The 27,377-nt window shown below is 33.3% G+C and overlaps 1 protein-coding gene across 1 annotated transcript; it reads right to left on the reverse strand.

Annotated features, from left to right (window-relative positions):
- Positions 1-169: 169 nt before the first annotated feature.
- LOC120341989 (activin receptor type-2B-like) lies at positions 170-26,903 on the reverse strand. The gene is made up of 15 exons (XM_078110338.1): positions 26,760-26,903; positions 23,297-23,463; positions 22,572-22,714; positions 21,276-21,400; positions 18,840-18,988; positions 18,224-18,391; positions 17,468-17,614; positions 15,417-15,529; positions 10,171-10,318; positions 8,526-8,667; positions 7,878-8,005; positions 5,285-5,488; positions 4,558-4,631; positions 4,129-4,186; positions 170-3,205 (listed from the first exon to the last, which is right to left on the reverse strand). The coding sequence occupies exons 1-15, from the start codon at positions 26,782-26,784 to the stop codon at positions 3,002-3,004; spliced, it is 1,995 nt and encodes a 664-aa protein (XP_077966464.1). The 5' UTR covers positions 26,785-26,903; the 3' UTR covers positions 170-3,001.
- Between the last annotated feature and the right edge of the window lie 474 nt (positions 26,904-27,377).

Genomic DNA, 27,377 nt, shown 5'->3' on the forward strand with positions numbered 1-27,377 from the left:
TGCTACAGATAAAACTGCCAATTCCAGTAACTTGCAAAAACTAATCCAAACTCGAATAATATCAACAATATTTATCAATTTTTGTATACACAGAGGATTTCTCCTCAATGCAAAGCCAAGAAAATTTTCACACCAGCTTGATGTCATATCTTTACCCCTAAAAACTCGGTTAAATTTTGACTCGTTTATTTCGTGTGAATATACCTTATGTAGAACAATTTAAAAATGAAATTTACACAAAATCCAGACATGAAAATCAAAGGAAAAATATTGGCAATTTGAAGTAAAAAGAGGCAAAGCATTCACACAAGATAATATTCTTCAAGTCCTCAAGATGATAACTTTACCATAGGCATAGATTTTGCATCAATTAGTCCTTAGAATAAACGACCTAATTTATGTATACTGTTCGGTTTCTTTATGCACAAATATTGAAATAGAAGACTTAGAATAAGTATTTAATGTGAAATCAATTTTTCAATAATTTCACTTTTTCTCAATTTGTTAGCATGTACTATCTACACGAACTGTTGCAGTCAAAAATATTCAAATCAAAATAAAAAATAAGCTGTTCAAATGGGTGTGAATATATAAAAAGGTAGTAAGAACGAAAGTATACAAAAATAACTCATTCCGAAGCAAATGTTTGATTACTTATTCACCATCAAAACAGGCCTTTCTAGTTCAAATATAAAAATACAATGAAGGGGTATCACCAGTGGTGGGATTCGGACAGACCCATTCTTGGAAAGTTGCAATAATCGACAAACCCGGTCTTGTTTTAGATGTTAGACGACCCATTTATAGGTAACGTGCATAACAGCTGACAACTAGCGTTATATTTGGCATTTCGAGCTGCGGTTCCCAAACTGTGCCCTGTAATTTTAACAAGCCAGCCGAACTTACGTGAAATAGTTCAACACTTTATGTTTTAACCTTATTGCGTTCTAGATATCACCAATTGCTACGTGTACGTCATTATCACAGTTTATTCACGTGTATATTGGTAACAATTCAATTATACTGGTATCTTGACTCCCCCAGTCAACTTTGGGAACCACTGATATAAAGTGTGTCATGCTGACATAGCTTACTTAAATATTTTAGAATGAGGGGACCCGATGTTAGTGAGTTCGATGAAACCGTTCTTAACATTTCGAATCCAACTACCGGCTATCACCCATACCTGACCATCTGAATTATTAAAACCAATATAGTAAGTTAAAGAATAAAATCAAATATACAGCAGTACGTGCGGTAAAAAGTCAGAAACTCATTGAAAAGAAAGCACTTGCGATATTTACTAGGCATCAGAAAAAGATAGTTACATTTATGATGGTAAAAGATCCCTGCTAAATCTCTTTATTCTATCGTTAGTACCAATAAAAAGTCAATTGGCAAATGACCAAACAGAATCTATACTTAGTTCGGATGAGTATTTGAGGCAAAATAAAACCAATACCAATGTAAGTAGCTGTTAAACTTAAACTGTTTCTGAACAACTACTAATCAATATTCCAGTATTTGCTGATGATCCAGGTCTCTAAAAAACCTTGATGCTGAAATCGAATTAACTCTCGAAAAACAATAAAAAATAGTCGTAAAAATATGCTGATATTTAAATTTCAGGTCAGGAGGCTCGGGATTTCGATAGGTTATAAAACTTCGAGAATATTTAAAATTATTGAACTGGTTCGACACTGGTTCTGAAATTTTTCTTTAAAATCGTAAAATGAACAGAATTTGCTGATCAAGCAATTTTTTGAGAATACCTGGCCTCGATGAAATTGGTCTGGCCTCGATGAAATTGGTATACTACATAAGAGAAAAGCATGACTTTGTGATTTCAAAATTTCAACAAAGGAGCAATGCAAAAAAGAACTTTACATAAAATTTACAGAAAAAGGTGATTGAATATCACTCACATTAAGAAAGATTTATTTACCAACGAGTGACGCTTCGTGTTGTCGGCCATTTTCTTCCAGTGCAACCACTTTGATGGGAAATAAATTGTTATGAACATGACTAGTTTTCAAAATTCATAATTTTAATTCACTGGATAATCTAAGAATGTTGAAATATGCACACGCCAAAAACCTCCCGGACTCCCGGTTCAGCAATTCAGTACTAAGCTTAAAATCTTGATATAAGAAAATATAGGAAGGACATACAATGGTACTACAAGTTCTTTTAAATTCCTTATCGCACTATCAGTTAGAGTTGGCAAAATAAGCATTGTAACTGAAATATAGCAAAATAGAAAATAACTACATATCACCTTGCAGCCCTTATTCCATGGCAGGGAGACAAATTAAACAGAACTAACAAAAAGCACAATGACAGATCAGGAACATCAGTATTAGATATATCATAATGGCTATTCAGAGTCAACAAAAGTTTAAAATATTCGGTGCTCCCGGAGTATGTAAATCAAGATGGCGGACATCGGAACGTAGTACGTGTACCAGGATAGGGTTAGGACATAATTTTATTCTAATTTTCCTTGTTTTAGTTCCACTACCGAGTTCAGGGACTAGCCAAGTGACTTCTGTAGTATTTCTTTCTGACATTATGGCCTAACCCCAACCTGGTACACATACTACGTTCCTGTGTCTGCCATCTTGGTTCACATACTACATGAGGACCAAATATTCATTAGTGAAATAATCACCACAAATTAGGCTTGTTGAGTTAATGAAAGAGCCACATTAAACTTCCTAAAAGCCTACAAAACTCATTTATTACAAAGACAACTTTGTGAAAACAAAGTTAAATTAAATGAATATAATTATTTATCAGCTCTGGTAACAGCATAATCGAAAGTTTTATTTTTTTAAAACACAAAAATATTGATCTTGTTAAAAAGGTGTATATACAAGCATTATTGTTTGCGGGAATCTAGTATTCAGCAAACCGTATGAATCAAAGCAAAATGTGCTCTTTGTCAGCAAAAATAACCACAAAGCTATTTTATGTGATTTGCATTGTCTGCCTGATGGATTCAAAGGTCTGTTTCTTGATCATCTGAAGCTAAAAGTGATGTCGCAGAGTCCCCATCACCATCTACGATTTGGACTTGTGGTACGCTGTCAGTGTTTTCCGCAATTAGTTGCTCCATCATGCCATCGTGTGACAAAGTGTCCTCATTAGCAAAAGTGCCAGAATCGTGATCATCATCGAGTTGTTGTGCAACGTACGCATCACCCTAGAACAGAGTTGTAGAAATTATTTTACCTGCGATACAAATAGAAAATAAAAAGGAAATCTCAAAACTACAAGTTGAACTGGTAGTGATTTCTCCTACTTCAGAGTATCTATTGCCAGAACAGAGTGAGAAAGGAATAAAGTAATCTTCATACTAGTAGGCTATTTCCTATTCAATCTGATGACTATGAATGGTCGTACTGTTACCGTCATCTATTAAAAACTTTTCTCATTTTGATATCATATACATTCATGTGTTGTCTGGTTTGACAAAAAAAAATATCTCTCTCTCTCTATTGCAACCAAAACTCTCGGCTGAGATAGTAAAATGATGAACAAAAATAACAGAAAATATATTTCACGGCGTATTTTTCATGAAGTTGAAAAATTCCTGTGATCATTGTGGTAAAATACAAATGTGTATTATTGGTGTGTATCATGTGAGGAGAAATTCGTATGTTATTCTTAATATATTGGAATTAGGTATTAAAGTGATGAAAAAGAATATCTAATCTCTCTCCACAAAATAGCAAGTATATTTGTAAGATTTTATCAGATTGTAGTATAACTACAATATCACAATGTAGGTAGCCTACCTCTAAGTGAATACTTCAAGTGAATACAAATATAATCTTTTTACAAAAACTGACATGTCTCGCTTCCATCATCTATTTTCTTTTTCATTAGAAGTTTTCAATGAGCATGATTCAATTTTTTTTTTATTGTTATTTATTGTATTACATTGTGACAAAACAAGATGAAACAGAAGCCTAAAAATCCTTGTTATTTCGTGAAAAGATACAATAGCATCCTCATATGGAAATTGCCAAAAATAAAATTACAATATCCTGTCTAATTTCCATCTCTAAAAATAAACAAATTAATTTAAAATTTAATCAACATGGAAGAAAAATGTACTGATACCTTTTCATTATGATTATTCAAACTTTGAGTGGGGTCGTCAGGTGGTGTTGTTCTTGATCTGAAACATAACATTTTCGTTATCCCAATGTGAATCAGTAGTAGAGAGATTAATTTTTCAAAGCAAGAAGGACATGCTCAAATATATGGATACTTAGGTCAAATCACAACCATCATGTCTGTGAAATGCAAACCAGCAAGCCAAAATGCTTGAATAAATGTACAAGATGTCATAGGAAGGTGCATACCAGATGTCATATACTAGTGTTCCCATATATTATACTCAAGAAAGAGTAAAATTGGGGTAAAACATCGGGCCATGTATTAAAAAAAAAAAAAGTAATAATCTTCTAGGAATTCGAGATTTGCATCGATTGGTGTGAAGAATAGCAATTTGCTAAGAACATCTGAAATTAAATTTGATCAACTCACCTAACTTGTCCATTCACTTGTTGGTTTTTATTGTTTTCGCTTGTTATGTTGTTTCTTTGGATATTGAGCTGATTCTGGTAAACAAAACAAGATATGAGACAATGTTTCCACAGTCCTTTATGGAATAATAATAATACCTATTCTTATGATGATTAAATCACAACATAACCTTAAAACAAGCCTTAATAAGGGACATACTGGTATATCATAATTCTAATTAAAACGAATCTAAAAGAATTGGCTCTGCCAATCCATATATAATATCATATAATGTAAATTTGTTGTTGTCAGGTACATTAGTTCAGAAGCTCTGATCTAAGAAACCATGTTGTTACTTGGCTCACATTTCCGAGGTTTTATAAGACAGAATAACTAAGAAGTGCATAGATCAGACATGGGTTGAGTTTACTAGATCAAAAACGAGAATATCGGTCGGAGACCGAAGACTTATCGATCGAAACTGCGGTTTCGATCCATGACTCTATAGTGACATCGCGTGTCCCATCACTAATTAATTAATAACTCGTTAATTATACGACATAAGTCATCCAAAATCAATAGGCTTCTGGTCCGAGATATGATGAATGCACTTTTGCGAAATTTGGAGCAGATTCAACCACGCCTTTGTGAGATATCGCGTTCATCTAACAGACAAATACCTATCAACATACTTTTTAGATTGATAAGTAACAACAGTGTTCAATATCTCCATCAACTCAACACTTACCATTGTTTCAGTATTATTGATAACATGAGTAGGTGATGGCATAATCAGAGGACTTCCTTCACTGGTTTCATTCACGTCAGGCTCTAATATCAGTCTCTGTCTTTGAAGACCTTTCACCCTTAATTCCACACAGCCAGCTGACAATCTGGCTTCGGCATCATGGTCCCAACATTCTTCTATTGTGTCACTCAAGGTGGACATTATCTGTGAAAATACGAAAGTTGTGTCACTGGATTAAAATGGCGAGATATACAGAAACGAATTTGGATCAATTTTAAACAATAAAAATGGTCCCTAAACATCCTTGACTAAGAATGCAGAAGATATAATAATTATAGCTGACAGTCAATGGCTACAAATATTCATCTAAACTGTGTAGAAAATAAGCAGATAGTTTATTTTTATTTAGATTTGTGAGGTTTTTATCGCTAGAGTCGATGTAGCATTTGACCAGATAAATTTTTAGGTACTCCCGAATAGGCTTGCACGTAATCTACGGATTTACGGAATTACGGAATTATTTCGAGTTACGGAAGCGAAGTTACGAATTACGTAAAGTCGTAATTATTGGTCGAGCGCTTTCGCGATTGAAACGAGCTCTCTTCAGTGCAGTCAATTCCGTCGATTGTAAAAAATTAAAGTTTAAGTAAAAGAAGTTAGAGGTCCGGTATTCGCAGCTGTTTTTCTCTCTCTTGTTAGGCAGATGGGGGAGGCATAACGCGTCATTTACTAACCTATTATCAGCTTATCTAGGATGGCCAATGTACATATTAACCGTAGATTAGAAATAGAATTGTGTGGAGACCGATGGACGTCAACACACCTGGTTTCAACTTCTTCGGGTGAAATGACTAAAGAATGTAAGAGATCAACTTATAAAACATGGTCTATTTGTAAATGCCGTGATAATTAATGTCGCGCTTATCAAACAGCAATATAAAGACGGAAGAGAAATTGCGTAATGAACCAACGCAACTTCGTCTTTTCGGCATCGGTAAAGCGATTGAGACGGCAGAGAAACAACAATACGACGGGATTTCCCGTGTTTATTCTGCGCGAGATCCATTATCTATTACAAAATCTTGATGTTCTGTTACCGATTTTATCGTTATATATCTGTCCGGATTTGCCATTGCTCAAAATGTTTTTCACAATGCCTCGCAATATGTTGGCCAAATATGATTACCTGTCTTTACCAAATGCGGCAACTTATTTTGATTTATCGTCGACTCGAATACCACCGGCACTCGACCAAACTTGTGTCAATCTTGGCAAATAGGATTGTCGACTTGAGTTAGAAAAATAAATTAATATTTTCACGAGTGCAAAATAAATGTCACAAAATGCATTGTTTTGCGATATAACTTTGTATTTTCGGAGAAGGCATGTCATATGAGTACGGTATTTCAAATAATGCGCAAATAATTAATATTTGATCTAAATTTATCGCAAATAATGTTATAACTTTTAGGCCGCGAAATGATTTAATGTAAAATGAAGCATGGAATTCGGAATATCGTCAATGAGTCGGCATCAATAATTATTATAAAATGCTAACTAAGTAGTAAAGTCGGATATTGTAAAAAACGGTGAAATAACAAGTCTCCGTCGCGAGGCAATCGAAAGTATAATCAAACGAGAGAATACGCTTGTAGTTGATTAATAAATTAGCAACCCGGAATTTTTATTTAATACGAAAGTCGTATTAATACGTTAATACGATTTTAAAAAAGTGAACTATCGTTTCTTAAATATATTACCAGTGTTGGTAATGATAAAATTGATCGCATAAAATTTGGTGATAAAGGGGATAAAAAAAATCAAAGCTAATACAAAAGATAAAAATCAGAATAAAATTATTTTGAATTCACTCCTTGATATTTGTCTTTAACATAATAGTCGCCGGCGTGTAGTACTGCCGGGAATATGAAAACCCAACTTCGATGTCCCATTCGGAATAGAAGTGGATTAAATTGGTTGTTATGATAGGTTTAAATGTGTGAAAAAAATATCGCAATTACGGGGTCATTACGTAATCGATTTGGCCGTAATTACGGAATTGATTTTTGTCAATTACGTGCAAGCCTACTCCCGAAGTATGTGAACCAAAATGGCGGACACCGGAACGTAGTATGTGTGCCAGGTTAGGTTTAGGTCATAATTTCGGGTCAAAATTCTACGGGAGTCACTTGGCTAGTCCTCGAACTCGTAATAGAAATAAATAAGGAAAATTAGATTAAAATTATGGCTTAACCCTAACCTGGTACATATACTAAGTTCCAGTGTAAGCCATCTTGGTTTGCATACTTCGGGAGTACCAATTTTTGGGCCAAAAGTTTTTTCCTAGGTTCTTTTATCTATAGCCTAACACTTGAGTGTTTCCCCCACCATAATGTATATATTTGAATTGTTATAGTCGTTATCGTTTGTCAAAGGTATTTTTAGTAACTGCACTGAAATAATTGTTTCTAAGTATTTTCTAGCATTACAGTGGTCTTCATCTAGTATGACTTTTCTTTATTTCTTTGTGAGCTTTGAGCAAATCCAAAGCAAAGTCATTTTAGTTCAGAGAGCTGAACATCAGGTATCATACCTTGTCTCTTCTCCACTCATCTTTAACGCAAGGTCTCAATTTCTTTTCACAAACCCAATCTTGTAATTGATCCATTGATAAATGGTTTCCGAATTCCTCTTCAAAAGGAAGAAGAAATTCCCCACAATCTGAATGGAATTGAACATTTAAATATAAATCTTGAAAGCTGGCTGATTGTATGCAATTTACTCTAATATACGAATGCAAAAAAGGTACATTAATACTAATTAAGTTTATGGAATAGCAAATCTTAAGAATTCCAGTTCAAATAGAATATGTATTTATGAATATATTTTTTCCAACCCCACTGCCATGACATTCAAAACATTATGAAACAATATCTTTGAGTTGAATGAATGTAAACATAATAGAGACCATTGTTGCATTGCCTTTAGGTTGTGCATATACCATATGGTAGCTTTTACAGAGACCCATTTACAACTGAAATTATAGGATATACAATGAAGATAGTCCAAAAAATTACATTTTTAAATTCAATGAATCTAATTGGTTGAAGTAGCCTGACTATTGCTGCGGTCTGTTTATCTGAGGAAGGCTGACAAAATATTACAGCAAAAAATTTGTGTGAGATGTTTGAACCACTTTAAATGGAAAAAACTCTGAACACGCCAGTCTAGAATATCTTACCTTCAGATCCAAAGGGACATCGAGTCATTATCTCCCATACCACGAGTGCGAATGCATACATGTCAATACGTATAAAAGCATCTTTCTGAAAGCTGATTGCTCCTTCTAAAACTTCTGGTGAAAAGTATCTCAGAGTGCCAACCTGTTTACAAAGAAAGAAATGATTGAAGATCTAAACAGAAACGGAAAGATTATTAAAATAACACAATAAAATCCACAGTTAATATGGATGACAACAATGAAGAGAGAAAAAGGTTCACATTTAGTTAGAGCTGGAACTTCAGTGAAAATACTTAAAATTAACCGGTTAACCAAAAGGTGACGTTTGATGTAAAAATTTAGGCTTGTTATGTCACAATGGTTCCAGAGAAATTTCGTAGTTCTGGCCCACTAGAGACTGCAGCGTTGAAAATTATATAGATCCAAATTTAAATATGTTGTGAGAATGGCGCAAAAATACATTGGATCTGTTGTGGAAAGTCCAAGCCACTAATGCAAAGAAGTGAGATTCGAAAAGAAAAAAAAAATGCCCGAGTTAAAACCATTCTCAGCCTTCAATTCAGTGTTTCAATGAATTGTTGGTACCAGGGCTCAGGAGCAGGTTCGAACAGCATATTTGAACTGTGGCTCCGGCTCCATACCAATCTGCCCAAATGCAGCCGAACTCTAGACCAGAGCTACTCAGCTGGCGGACCGCGGTCCGAATCCGGACCCTTCGACCATAAAATTTGCATCGCTCTGCTTGCTTATTTTGGCAGCATAAGCATCGTTTTATAGTTTTAGATGATTTTGATACAATTTAAATACACAGCTATACAGCTTGTCGTGCTGGTACCGATGTGCAATATTATTTGTGTCCAAATTTGCAGGCATTCAGTGCTCTTGTATTTAATTTAATACTGCATTTAAAGTTTCGTTTGTTTCATGAAATAAATTTTCTGTAATGTCCGGATCCCAGTCATTTTGAAGTTTCGTAAACGGGCCTTTGGTGAAAATAGTTGAGTAGCCCTGCTCTAGGCCAGGGCTACTCAACTATTTTTACTGAAGATCCGCATACAAAACTTCAAAAAAATTTGGGTCCGGTCTTTCCAGATTTCCATATTTTGGCATCCTTTAACACGCACTTCCTCGGCCGACTAATGATTATTAGCTAATCAGGATTGTTTATTATGGCGTTATAGTTCTTTTCATATATATTTAAATCCATAAAAGTTATTTTAGGAAAGGAAACTTAAAAAGTGGGGCTAATGATCAAAAATAAAGAATAAGGCGCGGTCCGAAACGAATACCCGGAAGATCCGGATTCGGACCGCGGTCCGCCAGTTGAGTAGCCTGCTCTAGACTATGAAACTTACAAATTAATAGTATTATTTGTAAGTAATAGAAAATTATAAATGTGAAAAAATAATTAGATGGTTAGGATTTGGAACAACTAAAATTTCTGGTAGTTCTAACCAACCCCATCTAACATGGTTCGCTTGGTTCCATCTCAAAGCTTCAGGTTCCGACTTCTCTCAGCCCTGGTTGGTACATAATCAAATGTGAGGTGAGCTTCTCAGTCTTTGAACTTGCTTTGTGACCCACGTTTTATGCAAATTTTTATGACAGTTTTAGTCATATTAGATTTGCTATAGAGTGAACATACTTGACCATGGACTTCTCCAGGGCTTTCTCCGTGTGTGAATTTGACTGCCAGACCAAAATCGGCAATAACTGCATTTAAATTTTGATCCAATAATACATTTTTACTCTTAAAATCACGATGAGCAATTGCAGGCTTGTGTTCACCCTTACTGAAATAAGAAAGTTAGACAAATTAGATAATTGTCTGTGATTTCTGCACCCTGAAGAAATACCAAATAGGGCTAGTGTTTTGCATTCTGGATAAGGGGAAATTTTGCTTGATTGCTCTATCACAAGGTATTTGAAAATCCCAATCCAAGCCTGGTGATATAGCATAGTACAAAAATTAGTAAGAATTCGAAATTCTTATGATAAAAATGATATTGGGTAGCATTAAATGAGGTATGCATGTGGTCTGGACAATTCTATCTAAAAAAATTCACTCCAATATATTTTAATAAGGGTTTTTTCTGTATAAATCTTGACACGTAAAAAGTGATGATAGTTTATTAGACATAAAACATACCTAAAACCATCATTATCAAAATCTTATGTTGGACTAAGGGTATATCACTGCCAGTGTTCACTATTAGCGCACTTTTTTGCGAAAATTGCGAAGCACTTTCGCAACTTTTTTTAGGAACTGCGAAATAGCACTTTTTTCCGATTTTGAAGAGAAATAACACTTTTTTCCGATTTTGAATGGAATAAAAATTCAAAGTTAACAAATATTTTCGAGTATTAAGTTGACAAATAAGTAACATACTGGTACTTTTGTAACTCAATTCTGCATATCATAACGATATTTACCGGAATTCTAACCTATGAGATGCAGACATAGGAGATAAAGCTTTTGCATTAACGGCAAAATTCTTGTTTATAGTATGATTATTGTACAAGCACACCGATTCCGCTTCTCCCGCAAAAAACGCTCCCGGGGCGTGGGCGTTTCTTTGAACGAGAGTGGTCATGTGACTATCAATGATATCGATGAATTCAAAATGACTATAAAAGTGTTAGTAACCTGTTATAGTCACTTTGGATGAATTGTGACCAAACTGCACGATTTTCAAATCAGACGAAACTTTTAGCAGCATGTCACAGATTTGCAAAATCAACAAATTCACAAAATACCATTAAGTGCCATTTTATTGTAATCACAATGTTGAAAGGACGTGGCATTTTCCGGAATTTTGCGATATTTACACAACTATTTCTCATTGATATGTTTCAATGTTTTTTAAATCGAATATTTTTAAGGAGTACCGAATAAACATGGTGGAAACATTAAAAAATCGGCAACAAGGCCTTTTTACTGGTTAATTCCGTTGTAATCGCTAATTGTTCTTGTCACCGATCGTTTTGGCGGGGATATCCAGGTTTTGGGTAATCTATATTCCCGCCCTCTCTTTTTTACAAATATGAATTCTTGTGGGTCGCGGACATCGAAGTTTTATATTTCGGGTTTACCCGTTCGTTCACATCGGCAACAGCTGTTGAAGACATTGAGGACTCAAATTAACATTTGCGCTGGCTTTAATATTACCTATCAAGATTTGTAAATTTACCGTCCCAATTTTATGCGAATGGTAATATTATTGTCCATACCGTGATGCAGATATTTATTAAGACGATAATTAACTTTCTCATGTATTTCTATGGTGATAAACTTTGCAAATCTGAAATTGTGCCAATCCAGAATGTTGATTTGAAATAGTGATTGAATAATTCGGCTATAAAAGCATTTCTGCGTGGTCATAAGACGAGATGACGTTAATGAACAGCACTTCTTTTACAGGATATTTTTCGTATGCGACTTAATGCTAAAAAGATTGGGCTCGAGTGCTTTTTTTTTCGACTGCTCGAGTGCCTAATAGAGGTCAGGCGCTAATTGTAACTAATTCCCTCAAGTTTCAACGTGTTTTCAACAAAACAATACCCCGGCGATAATTATAGCTAAAATGTTATCGAGCAATTCACAATTCTATTTATGGAATTTGAAAATTCACCAGTTTCTTGACGATTTGACGGGTTCTTTGTTCCATTCTTCAGAAAGTTCTGACACCGGGGATATCGAATACTGAATCCGGAGGGTTGAATCCCTGTCCACTTACTGGTGATTTTCCGTTTTGAAATGCGTGAAACATTCTCTATTTTAAATTAAATGACGTTTCGGCGGCTAGAGTTCTCCCCGAAAATGATGTGTTCCAGACGTTAGTTAGACGATAGATAAAACATTAGATTATTAATTTTCGTGACGCCCCGTTTTCGAAAATACAAAGTTATATCGCAAAAAAATGCGTTATGATACATTTGGAATGAAACATTATTTACCGTGAATTCGGTCACATTTTACTCTCCATGACACCCGGTATCCGAAAATACAGTTGTATCTCGAAAAATGTGTTTTGTTACATTTAAAATAAAACATTTTTGCGATTAATTTAGATCATATTTTGCTTTTCACGACACCCGTTTCCGAACATACAAGGTTATATCGCAAAATGTGTTTTGTTACATTTAAAATAAAACATTTTTGCGATTAATTTAGATCAAATTTTACCTTTCACGGCAACCCGTTTCCGAAAATACAAAGTTATATTACAAAAAATGCGTTTTGTTACATTTATTTTGCATTCCCAATAAAATACATATTTTCCCTAATTAAGGTCGTCGATGAATCTGTTCCTGTCGTTCAAGCTCGACACACGTTTGGACGAGTGTGGGGCGGTTTTTTGGTCGACGATAAATTAAAAAGTTGCCACACGTTATTTGTATAACGATAATAACTGAAAATTAAGATTTTATAATAGAAGTGAATTTGTCTCAAGATGGTATTTTACGATTCCTGCCCACAGAAAATAAACACGCTGACAGGCTTGGTTATAATTGATATTTATTTAATTTATTTTACACTATTAATAAACGCGCCACACCAATTGCGACCATATAACTTGCAGTCGCATCGGTATAGACTGTATGTTTTTGGCGCTCTCACATTAATAATAATTTTCAACAAAACAATACCCCGACGGTCATTAAAGCTGGATTCGTTACCGAATAATTCGCAATTTTATTTACGGAATTTGCAATTTCAAGATCTCACTTGACGATTTTGATGATGTCATGCCCTAATTATTACTGCTTAAATGCCTCAAAATACAACAAATGTAATCATTTTCGACGATAACAGGCGCAACAATTCGTAAACGAGCCGTTATAACGAAATTCGCTATTGATTTCACCTCTCTCTTGTTTACAATTTTAACATCCCGCCGGCCATGTATGGTCGAATAAAATGTTCACATATTCGAAACATGACTTGGCAAAGGATGGAAGGGATCACTAAAGAGCTAATAGAAAGTACATACGCGAGGGTATGATATTAATATCGAGAATATTTGTGAGCATATCACAGGACGGAAATATTTTGCACCCGGCTGTTTGTTGGCAGAACAACGATACGCTAAAGTTAATTGATCGAATACAGGGAAGTATTTATTTATCATCTCACTTGCGAACATCGAGGTTTTGGTGGAATTGTACGATCATGTTGTTTTTCCTAAATAATAACTTTTTCAATAAATGTTCATTTTACTTTTGCGTCTTTATTATATGTCTGGTTTTCATTTATTTTAAATTCGAAATTGTCCGAAATACTCCAACAGGTGTATAGGTACAATAATAATAGTACTTACCAAAGTACCTACCAGGGAAGTTTAATACACACGACGTGTAAAGGGCGTTGTAACTCCCGTTTACTAATTATAAATTTTTTTACATTCTGCTTAATTAAAAAACAACGGCAGTCATCTCACGTAACTCTCGCGACCAAATCTTTTTTGTTTTGTATGGCATCCTCTTGGCGACGAATTTATTGCCGACTGAATTTTAATTGTGTTTTAGGTTAGTTATTTTCTGTTTGTTGGTTTCTAAACTTTACAAACTTGGGTAGCAATTACTATTAACGTGAGATTTGTGCATATAAACGATTGAATATCGCGACTGGATGTCCGATATCTGAGAATGCGTAATTCTCTTTCAACATTAATTTTCAGGATATCAGCGTTCATGTGATCGAATAAAAATTATTTATCAAATGGATTGGTATTTCGAGACACTCTCAAAATTATTTGGGATCCATTATCATATCATTCGTTTATTTTTTATATTCATGTTTTTCTCAAGAATCACCCTCGTTATATTTAGTGTACCTTCGCAAAAGAAAACTCTTTGATGTCATCGTTCCTATTAGTGTAGTTGAAATATATGGAAACCTCGCAAGTGGCGTTGTGATGCGAATATTTGATACTAGGTCAGCAGCATTACAAAGAGTGTTATTTATGAATGCTGAAAGTACATGACATTACTAAACATTTTGCCAATATATGATGTTTTCTGCCCGATTTAAACTGACTCGCACGCAAACCAAGGCATGTCGACATTTAAAAATTACTTGTCTTTGGGTAAGCTCTGAAATAGTATAATATAAATAAATGTAAATGAAAAATTAGGTCATGCTAGCTCACGAAACGGAAGGATTTTCAAAGTGATCTTGTGTAATATTTCGGAGAAAAAAGTTTGAAAGGAAAGTAGGTCAACCTATCTCTCAAAACAGGGGAGTATCCTGCGTAATATCTTTTAAAACAGCGGGTGACGACTTTCAAAGTGGTTCAAAATCACAAATTAATAATTATCAGATTAGGTTTAGGGATGAATCGCAGTTGAATTTCCAGCGCATCTAACCCGAATTAGTTGATTGCTATTTATATTTGGGGGGGGGGGGGGGTTGTTTTGCACGGGATTTGTACAAACGATCCACCCTGTAACTAATATGGTTTCCAGCCTGCCTCGTGTCTGTTAGATGGAAGGAGTAACAAATGTGAAAGTCTTTGCTGTTTACGCGAGTAAGCAACTGACACCGTTATACATTGCTTGAAAGTTTTGTCCCTGGCAGGTGTTAGCAGATGTCATTTCGTTGAATGAATTCGCTTAAAGGGAACTCCGTTAACGAAAAGGCTTCTCTTTAATTCATAATATTAACCGGAGGACCGCTTTTTCGAGTATCTATGCCGTTTTAAATGGGTTATATGAAAGGCTAGGGCACCTAACTTGTTAAAATCGGCAAAAGCACTTTCGCACTTTTTTTTTGGACTGCGAAGCACTTTCGCACTCATAATTTGCTTAGAGTTAACACTGATCACTGCTATTTTAATCCGACTTGAATTATTTAAAAATTCATTCCCTCAAATCACAAATACTACTTACGAGGTGATCATTTCTTCATGCAGGAAAGACATTCCATGAGCCATTGACCATACAATACGCAAAGCTTCATCCAAAGATACTTTGTGAACTTTCAAATAATCTGCCAGAGAGCCCTGTGATAAATTAAAAAATAAATCTTTAAAGGGATACCAAGTATTATCAAAACAAAGTTTAGTGGAATAATACGAGTTGATGGATTCAAAAAGTTTCGTAATATTCATGATATACTCTATTTATTTGCCATTACGAAAATTTATAATTTTTTTTATGTATAGGCCTATTCTATTTATTTACCATTACAAAAATTGGTAAATTTTTTCTTCGCTTGTGTTTATGATTCAATTAGAAATCAATCTTTAGAGGGAAAAACACATTTAAAAAATAAAATTTAGCAGTATCATAGTAGTGGATGTATTTTGAAAGAGTCATGACTCATAATATTCAACAATATTCAAATTTACGGTAAATGAATAATACATAAATGGAAATGTACATGCTATTTGTTTAACAACCCAAACAAAATTGTTATTGACTGAATTCCGATTTGGAATTGAATAACAGGGTAGACATGAATTGCACCTGGTGAAATGGATCAAACATCATTATCTTTATTACAGTAATCAGTAGTTTATTTTCTCACCATACTTACCACCATACAACTCAATCATGACATAAATTTAAACCTACAGTCAACTATAAATTGCAGACTTGAATTGTGATGCTTTTGCTTTAGTCAATGAAATGTATTTTAAAAGTTATTTCATTTAAATGAATAAGACATAAATGGAAATGTACATGCTATTTGTTTGACGATTAAAATAAAATTAGTGAATTTTTACTTATGTTTTTGAATGATTTTTGAATTTCTAATTGAACAACAGAGTTTCAATTTAGCCAATGGCATGAATTTCACTTTGAAAAGGGCTATTCAAACTTATTATCACAAAGAACGTAACCATGCCATGAAATTTGAAACTGCAGTCAACTATTAATGGTCGACTTTAGTTGTGACGCTCTCGCTTCAGCCAACATTATTAAAACAGACAGCATTATAATTTACTAAGATATTGATTACTTACGCATTAGGTCAGAACGTGACATATTATTTAGTTTTTAACATCATTACATAAAGGCACTCTACAATAAGATAAGTCTCCCAGAGTTAAACAGTAAAAACATGCCATAAAATTGGAGACATTTAGAATTAATAATAAACTAATGCTACAAATGTGTGGGTGTGAATCAAGGAATCGAGAACACCTGCTACAATATATTGTAAAGTAAATCTACTTTCTCATATTTACAGAGCAAACAATATAAAACACTCAATAGAAAATAAAACCAGAAGCAGACACCGTATATTTGTTCAACATGTATATAATCTTACATAAAATAATAATAAAGGGACAGGCACTGAGCTATCTTGACAAAGAGACTCACTGGGAGCTATTGGGGATGGTCAACAAAAAACTTCCTTTTTCAAAACGCTCTGAAATTATTTATTTTGAATATTAAAAATCAAATATAATGGATGGCCAAAAAAACGTACCCAGATCATTAGGAACATATTTTAAGAAAACGTAACTTTTGTGCAAAGTGTCCTTGATTACAGAAACTTTTCAGTACAATCATACACAAACAGGAGTTCAAGAGTTAAAAATTAAAAACATGAGTTCTGTTTTTTTTGGAAAGTCACCATGTACTATCAATTCAGACTTGTTCAAAGACAATATTCAAAATTTTTGACTCTCAAAAAAATATTCTATAGTATTTTAAAGAATAGATCATATTAAATCTTGAAACTTACGAATATTCAATCTTCGGTACTCCCGTAGTGTGTGTATCAGGTTAGGGTTAGACCGTAATTTCATTCCGATTTTCCTTAATTTAGTTCTATTACAAGTTCGGGGACTGTCTGTGTTAGCTAAGTGAATATACCCCTCGCCCATAAGTTTCAGTTTCTTTACACAACTTGATGTAAAGTAGGCGAACAAAACTAGTTACCTCCATATTGGTACACACACTACTGGAGCGCCAAACAAAATACACACCTTCTCATAGAATTCTGTAATGAGCCATAACTCAGAATCCAATCCTCCACCACGATTTGATGCCGCTAAAAACTTCAGTATATTATCGTGAGTTGTCATTAGAGGAGTCGTGAATATCTCTTGCTCATTCTCCCAAGATGCTTTTTCCTACAAAATTAATGTGAAATGAATTTACTAACTTGTGTAAGATGGCCAAATTTATTAAATGAAATGGCTGCTTTTTACCACATAATGGGTTAGCCATTTTTGCCTTTCCTGTTTTAAACTTGCTCAGTATTGTTTCCTATTCAACTGATTAGGTAATTGATTGTATTATTATTAAGATCTGTACCAAAAGTCACATTTGAGTTAGATTAAACTTGTCATGCTCCAATTGTGGATATTGGATTTACAACAAACATGCGAGTTAGTGATCTATACAGAGTTTCCAGCACCTTAGTTCTCCAAGGGGATTGCCAATATCATATGAGCTATTATTATGAATACATTCTAAAATAATATTTTTGAATTCTGAATATTGGATTCATTCCATAGCAAGATCATGTTCAACACAAAGAAGGCAATTTTTATTCAAGACTTCTTAATTTCACTGGATTTATCTAAGCTGTCACATGAATAAAATAAGAAAGGAAATCAATGCGAAAAAACAACAACTATAATTAAACTTGAAAGAGTCTTGCAGGTAAAGAATATTTCACTGTACAGTAAATTCACCTAAATAATTAAAGTTACAATTCTGAATAAATGAGTACTTACATTGTGATCGAAAGTTTTGACAGCAACAATTGAATCATGTAGTTGGGCTCTCCATACTTTACCGAATCTACCACGAGCTTTCACTTCCAGTAACTCTGGGGTTGGTAATTCCATGGCATGCTGATACATCACTGTTGTACATCGTGTGTCTGCAGTTGCAGGAGTGGCCTGGAAACAGAATAACATTTTTTAACTCTACGATTATTATGATCTTGGTCTGGCGCTCCAGAAGTATGTGTACCAACTACCAATATGAAGGTAACTAATTTTGTTTGCCTACTTTACATCAATTTATGTAAAGGGACTGAAACCTATATTGCGAGTCTAAAGAAATTCACAAATATAATAAATTGCTCTTTTGTTCATCATATTAATGATATTGCATCCAAGCAACCTTGTGAAATTAGAATTGATTTGTTCCGATACTGAACTATGTCTTAGACTGAAATAAAATTCAGAAATCAGGATAACCAAGTATTTGCAATATTTACTTAAAGAAATTCAAACTTCATCATCAACTTCATACAGAGCAGGACTTTACCACAACATCGCATCACAGACTAAACATAGAATTTTCAAATGTTAATATAATTATCAAGCAATACTCCACACTTACCACACTGATTCCATCCAAAGCCTCTAATCCAATTTGTTTATTCCTGTAGACCCAGAATGCAAATACGACGATAGCACAAACAACAATCAATGGTACAAGAACATAGACCAAAATCAGCCATTCATTGTAGCTTTCTGCCACCTCTGGTTCTAAAACATAGTAGTAATAAAAAATGATATTTTTTTTTCAGGGATATGAACATTACTTTTATTTCAATATAAGATTTAACTTTTGATTATGTCTCAAATTTCAAATGCTATTTATTGATTAACCCAGGTTAATGAACGGCATTCCCTTATATATATCATGGACGAGGGACTGGACGAGTCCGGCATTACAGAGATTCGACGAATCCGAATAATAGGTCAAGGACTCGAATCGAATCCGCTGATTCCATAATGGAATAGCAGGAAAATACGTTTTTGACCATGCTAAAGCAAATTGCGCTCGCAAACATACGTTGTAGCTCATATTTTTTGCCTGGTTCTGCAGGTAGCTGTTGAATCATTTTAAAAATTTATTTCTCCTCTTTTTTGGCGGCCATAAAACAAACGTAAATGTGGGTCAATGTGCACCTTGGTTGTGAACTGCATTTGCAGCTCACCACCCTCCGTTAATTCTAGGCGGCTATTTCAAAATTCTTACATGTCAATATGAAAAATAAAAAGATTTTGACTACAATGCTTCTACATAATTCCATAATATACTTCTTACTATGTCGCGTGCGCAAATGGTATATGCCACTCGTATGTGGTACAATGTGATACATCTGCTTGCAATTTAGTAGCGCATGTGAAAATTCTAAAATTCTCCAAGTTTTCCACTGCTCCCTTTTTAAGGAAAAGATTGCACATAATAAACTCGATGTAAAAACCAGGCGCTAACACATATTTTATTGTTAACGTGTATACCAAAAAGGATATATAGTTTTTGAAGGCGGCTGGCGGCGACATCATTGTTATAAGCGATCATTAGTTTTTAACATGCGTTTCAATCAGTTAGGGCAGGGATGGGCAAGATTTTTGGACTGAGGGCCAAAAATTTCGCCCATCTAGACTGGACATGTGAATATGACGTAAAAAGTTACATTTTATGCACAATATTTACACTGTTACAAAAGCAAAAGTGGAAAACATTAAGCCTTGTGGCAAAACCAATTTCAATCACGATTTCAACAAATTCCTTGGGCTATTTTTTAGCTAAAGCAATAAATCTGGTTTTAGTTTGGTTGTGGCAGCTTCAGGGGGGTAATATTGAATTGCTGGCCGTAGTTTGACAACCCTTGAGATAGTGTATCTACTGAGATTTATAGAGGTAAAAGTACAAACATTTAAAAAACAGACTCTGCGAAAATTAGTAAAAACAGAATTTATTATAGACTCGGTTAAAATGACGTGAACTCCAAATCGAATCAAAGTCCAAAAAAATCGTGGATTCGACTCAAATACGAGTCCGGGTCCGAATCTCGGCCTATCCCTAATATATATAGTCATTTTGATATAAATATTTGATTTTTTTCAGTCAAAAATTTGAACTTCTTATTGTTTATGCTTCTAAAGCTTGTATCATTCCAGCGATGTGAATATTATTTTTTATTTTAATAGGTCTGTAAAATTCCAATTTCAAATATGCCTCAGAAACTATTACATTGAACATCATTTTTGATTTTCTTTAATAATACATGTCCAGGTTACCCAATGATGAGTCTTATTAACAATTCAGAACTGAAAATTCGAACATTTTGATATTCACGGAAGTTCAAATCCAGTCTTCTTGTCTGTTATTTCTGTTACAGGCTTAGATAAAGTCGGTTTGATAGCAACAAGTTTTGTGTTATAACTAAATATTTTTTTGAGCAATAATTTTTCATGTTTTTGTCCCATAAGGCAATTTTTTATAATAAAGTATAATGAAGTATAATTCAATATTCAAGTCTTGTCTTGATTGGAGGCATAAAATAAACCAGCGAATAAAAGTGCTTAATTCATCTTCACATCTATTTTTCAATAATCGCCATCAATGAAACCAATGAAAAAACTGTACTCCGGGTACTCCAGGAGTATGTATACCAATATGGAGGTAACTAATTTTGTTCGCATTATTTACATCAAGTTGTGTAAAGGGACTGAAACCTTTGGGCAAGGAATATACTCACTTGGCTTACACAGACAGTCCCCGAACTTGTAATAGGGCTAAAATAAGGAAAACCGGAATAAAATTATAGCCAACCCTAACCTGGTACACACACTACGGGAGTACCAAACTCAGATAGCACAATATTGTTGTCATATTTCCACTCACACCACTGGTTGCCAACCTTTTTTGAATTCCTCCCTGGTTGGCAAACGCTTACTTACACCGTTGTAAGTTTTTTTGTAATTGTCAAAATATAATTGAGCGATTTCTTGCCTAAAACAATATACGAATCTTTTCTACCTGTGTCTTCGATAGCAGGATCAGCTGCGGGATCAAGATAAAATTTTCTGTGACAAAAACTTCCTTCACAGCAACAATAATAAACTCCATTTCTATGACTATCATTAGAAGCTCTGCATTCAAATCTGAAATAAAAATTGAACCATATCGCTTTAGGAAACTTTTCACAATTTTCAGAAATGGGCCTTTTTCATCTTCTGTCATTATAAACCAGGGGATATATTTAGGGCTGGGTCACCTCGCTGGGCCTGATTAGTTTTGATTTTAGGTAGTGGCCAAAGGTAGGAATGCTGATGAAGTGGGATAGGTTCATATTTAAGTTCCAATAATTATATATTTATATTTGCCTGACCAATCCATGACAGATATTTAAGAAATGCTATTATTAAATTTTATTAATGAGAACACACAAAGACAGGAGAATTTCAGCATATCATTTTTTGGAAAGAGGTGTTAAACAGCTTGAAGTTTATAATAGGGATAGTTAACCAAAGAAAAAGTTTGCCTAATTAATTAATAATGGCCAATAAATTTTGGCTAAAATTCCTCTTTTTAGATGTCAATGATTTCAAATCTCCAGATATCCCACAATGTAAACAAACAACTTTCAAGTCAATGAATTTCTACACATACCAATATGATATAGCAATTGAGCAAAATCACATACAAGCATAAGATTTAACAACAAACATTAAAATAGGAAAGGAGATACTTAGGTGAGACAGCGCAATACTTCAAAGAGATAAAAACCAGACATGGGCATCATAATAAGCAAAATAGGCTGCAGTCAGACTACTTGACACAGAAATTTAGTTAAGATTTAAGGTAAACAATCAGTCTGTGAATGAACCATGCATGGGACCACAAATTGAAAAATCACAGAAAACTCAATCTTGAAATAATTTGTCAATACCTAACTTCTATTAAATCTTACTATCAGGAAGAACTTCAATGTACATATGTACTACATATGTACAATGCAGGAATACCATAAAACCCAATTTTTTTCAATTATTCTACAAAAATGAAGAAAATTTATTTAATAACACTTGAACTTCTGTTTATGATGGTACCTATAGTTTCAGTAATCTAGTCTAGAACACTTTGTATAAAAGTTATGTGCGAAGTCTCTAAAATATGCTCCAAAAGACCTGGGTTGAGCCAATGTAAATTTGTGTATTGTACTGGGTTTGAACTACAAAAGTATTTTTATGCATAGCCAGGAGAAACTAAAAATTTTCAAAATAGGTGAAGGAAAAAAGTTCAAGCAAAAAAAGATTCGGAACATATACTAACCTGTCGACACACTCATGATGTTTGAGCCAACATCCACTATTTAGAATTTTAATAACGCCAGAATCGTTTCTCCAACTCATAAAACAATGGCTGCCGGGCCGACATATCTGAGTCTTATTGCAAAACCCGTTCTGGTCAAGATCCTGGACAATATTTATTACGGTAAATAATTTGATTTAATTGATGGTAAATATTGACAATTTACTTCAATCAGTTTGAAATACAGATGAAATTGAATGACTATTACATATTTGAGGATCCGTTTTCGCCAAGATCTTGGACAATTATCATAAAATCATTTGAATTGATAGTAATAATTAGAAATTGAGCAGATGCAATAGATGGAATTAGAGAGATTCTATTGTACATTTGAGGGCATAGCGAGGTCAAAAGAATTTATGAAACACTTTTCTTTAAATAAAAAATGAAAAAAAGATCAAAAACTCTGAGCCCCCTTTTTATTTCCTACTATACTATGTATGGCATTCAAGCTGGTAGAGCCCACCAATGGCATAAGACAAACAAAAGTTACCTACATTTAGAGGCTTGTAGATATACTAATTTTGATTACAACAAAAGCTGATACATTCAGACATGATCGCATCATATTTATCAATCTACTAATAGCTCCTCAAGAAAGCTATGGTATCAAGAAAAATTTAAATAAATAACAAAAAATACACTTGTTTAAAATCTCATAAAAAAAATTCACCAACAAACAGTACCTCTGCAGAACAAGGACCTTCAGATAAGTTTGGTTTTTCATTATAATTGTCACATTGAATCACAGGACCATCATTCATAATCTCATCATTGTCGTAAAACTGATCTCTCAAACCTAATCCGTTTCTTCCAACCCCTCCATCAACAGAAGCAAGTAAGAAGGCAAAACCTAGAAGGTAAGGATATTTATTATTTACATTTGAATCAAGACTCCAAAATTAATACAATAGGTGATGAAAAATTTGGACAAGTAAAAGTATTTGAATAATGAAGGGACACAACAAAAATCCTGTAAGTTTAAAAGCCCAAAATGGTGTGGTGAATAAAAATATTGTTATCATGCAAAATAAGGGGTACATGTTCGCTTCATTTTGAAGTGTAAAAAGATATTTACAAAGTCACACCTCTAAATAAAACCATGTTTGGTGTTGGCGTTATTAAATTTAGACGATAAGATGTTTAAATATTTTCCATTGCACAGTTTGAGAAGCTTCAGACAGGCCAACACAAAACAATGTAAATATATATCTAACTAACATGAAATATAAAACTCATTATACAACAATTATACATATATATATTCAAAATTAAATATATAAATCTATGTTTTTTCAAGTTTAAACATTTTCATTTTTTATTCAAATATGGAATACAAAACATCCAAGATGTGAAGCCAATAGGCTAAATATTTTGATTTGAATCGAAATATTTCTTATTAAATCAGTATAGGCGCAACTGTTTTAGACGAATATAAACATGTAATCCATTTTATTGAGTGAGAAAGTTTAGAGTTATTATTTGAGCAGTTAAATGCCTTTGGCCATTACTGAGATAAGTAAATTGTAAATTTTTTCAGTTTGTTTGGTTTGAACTACTACATAATTGCATGGTTAACAATTAAATAGTAATTAACCTCTTGTTACTAAATTGTGAATCCAAATGTTACAAAAACTAATAGTAATCAATCTTAATGAGGAAAACTGGCTATTAACATTGTTTTATTAGATTTTAATTTCTCACAGGTTATTAAATGTGACTGGATTTTCAGATCTTTTTTAAATGAAAAGCTCCCTGATTATTCCAGAAATCAGGAAATTACTGTATCAAATAATTATCTAATTTTGAATGGTTTTGATTCCTCTTTGACAGTTCTTGTAATAGGCAAAAAAAGTTGGGAGTATTTCAAACAAAGGCTGAATTTTAATAAATAATAAGTTGGTTTCTTAAAATATTGATAAGTGTATTGTAACATGGCATAATATAACTGAGTATTCAAAATATTGATTATGTCTAGACTTCTGTTAGTACAGACAACACGTACATAAAAGACTCAAGAGTGAATAAAGAAGGACAAGCATCAGAAAAATTATCTCTGTGTCCGTCACCTTAATAATCAGCATAAAAACAACTTATCGTAATTAAACTAAGTAAGAACTTGATTATAAATAAATTAACATGACCATAATATGATATCGTTAGTTCATGAGTTCATAATTATGCCTGGATTTCATGGAATGAGGATGTGGTAATGGTAACCTTATTTATACTCGTAAAGTAACCTCCCAAATTTCTATTTGAGACTGAAGAGTGAAAAGGTAAAGTGCACATTCCATTATAAGACAATTAGAGTTGTAAAAACCTTTTCTCTCCATAAGATGGATTATTAATGATGTCTTAATAAAAATCACATCCATTGCCAATATGTTGTGATCTAATGTTTATTGATTTTGACACTTAAAAGATCAATGGGTTACAATATTTTGATTTTGAATTAATTTCAATTACAAATAGTCTAAATTGATTCATTTACAAAATGTATACAAAAATATAATGTTTACTATGAAAATAGTACAATTCCATTATAAATACTACTAACATAGAAAACATAATATTTTGAGAATGAGGAAAGTGGAAAATCATATGAATTTGGGAATATCTACATTTATTATGTTATCGCTATGTTTATCCTAGATCCTATGGTTAGATGCATAGATGCATATACCACTCAAAACAAACGTTATGTATAAATAACATCAAGATATCATGGACCTGAGAACAAAAATTCTGAAAATTGTCTGACTGTGGAACAGATACCAGAGCCTCACTCAACATTTGTTAGAACATCTAACAATGAACATGTTTTTGTTGTATATTTCTGTTATTGTATATATTGCAGCTTTGTGCTCGAGATCTAATTTTGAGCTAGTATTGAAGATAGTGCTATTATAAATAAATTATATAAATAAAAAGATGCAAATTAGGAAGAACTGCACATTTGTGAAGTTTCAAACTGAGTCATACGGAAAACACATTACATAATTTGAAATTGTTGATTGTATTTTATTAACACAAATAGGCATACTGATATGAGCAAAACCGCAAATGAATGAGTTTGAATTCCAAATTTGGAAAGCTAAGGAAGTTGTCATCGCATATCACGCATTGGAAATTTCCCTTCCAAAAGACATTCAGTCTGCCCCAGACAATCAGTTGTAATGTCATGATTTGTTAAAAAGAAATACATGGTGTGAAATTTGACCCAGACAAAAACACATTTTATTCGAACTTATACCATTCTACATATTTATACTTAGAAAGCTACAATCTTATAATAATGAAGAAAAATAAAATACTGGTTCATACACTGAATGGACTCTTAAAAATATTGGATGTATTTTCTGATAATAAAAAGCTGGAACTTATGATACCATATATCATTAATAAACTTCAAAATTTAAGACTTAATATTTGAAGAGAAATTACAACTAGACTGAGCTGACAAAATTAGATACTATTGATTAAATTCATTTATATAAAAATAAAAGTTTTTTAAGTTTTAGTCTGCCTCACTTATTGAATAATCGATGTTTAATTATACCCTTATTGGAATAACATGTATAACTAACATATCTACATTTTCTACAACTAGTAATATTCACCCACTGCAGTGAGCTGATTTGACTGAATAGTGAATAGACAAAAAACTAACGGTAAATACAGAAATGTACTGTCTGAATAAGGTGAATTCTACCAGATCAATTATCCAAAAATATAGAAATAAATTGGCCTAAAAATCTTAATGATTAAGAAAAAAACATACTATAAATATTTAGAAAAAAAACAATGCACATCTTACAGAGTCTTTCTAGTTCATTTTTATGACAACATTTCTTGCAATAAACAACAGGATTGGTAACATACGAACTTTATTCATGATAAGCAAATATAGTCTAATAAAGTATCACAGAATGCAGGTTTACAATACAAATCGGAAAGTGCAGGAATCTATTTTGTGGAGAAACCTACAATACCGAGAATGAACTCTCACAAAACTACCTCCATATAGTATGAGTGTTATTGATATACAAGTTTCCTGTGTTAAATAGAATTATTTTATGAGATATTTATTCATAACCACTAAATGTTGTGAATAGATATTCAAGGAACAAAAGTAAAAGTACTCACCAAACAAACAAATATAAATCTTCATATTTCTCCTTTCCAAAACATCTAAGGATTCATTTTCTTTTGTTCAAGTCCTTATCATAAGACAATATAAAATTGTAAACATAAATTTCTGAGAAATAAAACCACAATTTTTCAAATAATAACCCAAAATTCAAGACAAACTATATTCTGTTTCAGCGCAGTGGGGTTCAAGAAAGATATCAGATACATGATAGTATTTCATCATTTTTGTAGTACAAATATTCTTGTTCAACTATGCTTGCATTCCTAAAGTTGCAGATTCAAGCCTCAAGCCCACAGAGTAATGATTTAACTCGTATTGTAGCGTCCTGTGTGAGTCTATACATATCACCTACTTTACGTAAATATATATGCTGTGAATCCTTGGTTAGTGTCCTTATTACATCACTAGCATGTGACCATGTCAGTATATGAATACAAAATGGACAGAACAGTATACAAAATGGGATTCTCTGAAACGAGACAATGTCGCTTGATCTGTAAAGTGTGGCGTACTGAAATATTCCTCTATCGTTGCATGCATTGAATATTTTGTGCAACAGCAAGTTTGTGGGAGTTTCTAGGCGACAGGGCGAAGCATATGTATTTTGTGAT

The sequence above is a fragment of the Styela clava genome, chromosome 3 (assembly GCF_964204865.1).
Source record: "Styela clava chromosome 3, kaStyClav1.hap1.2, whole genome shotgun sequence".
NCBI lineage: Eukaryota > Metazoa > Chordata > Ascidiacea > Stolidobranchia > Styelidae > Styela > Styela clava.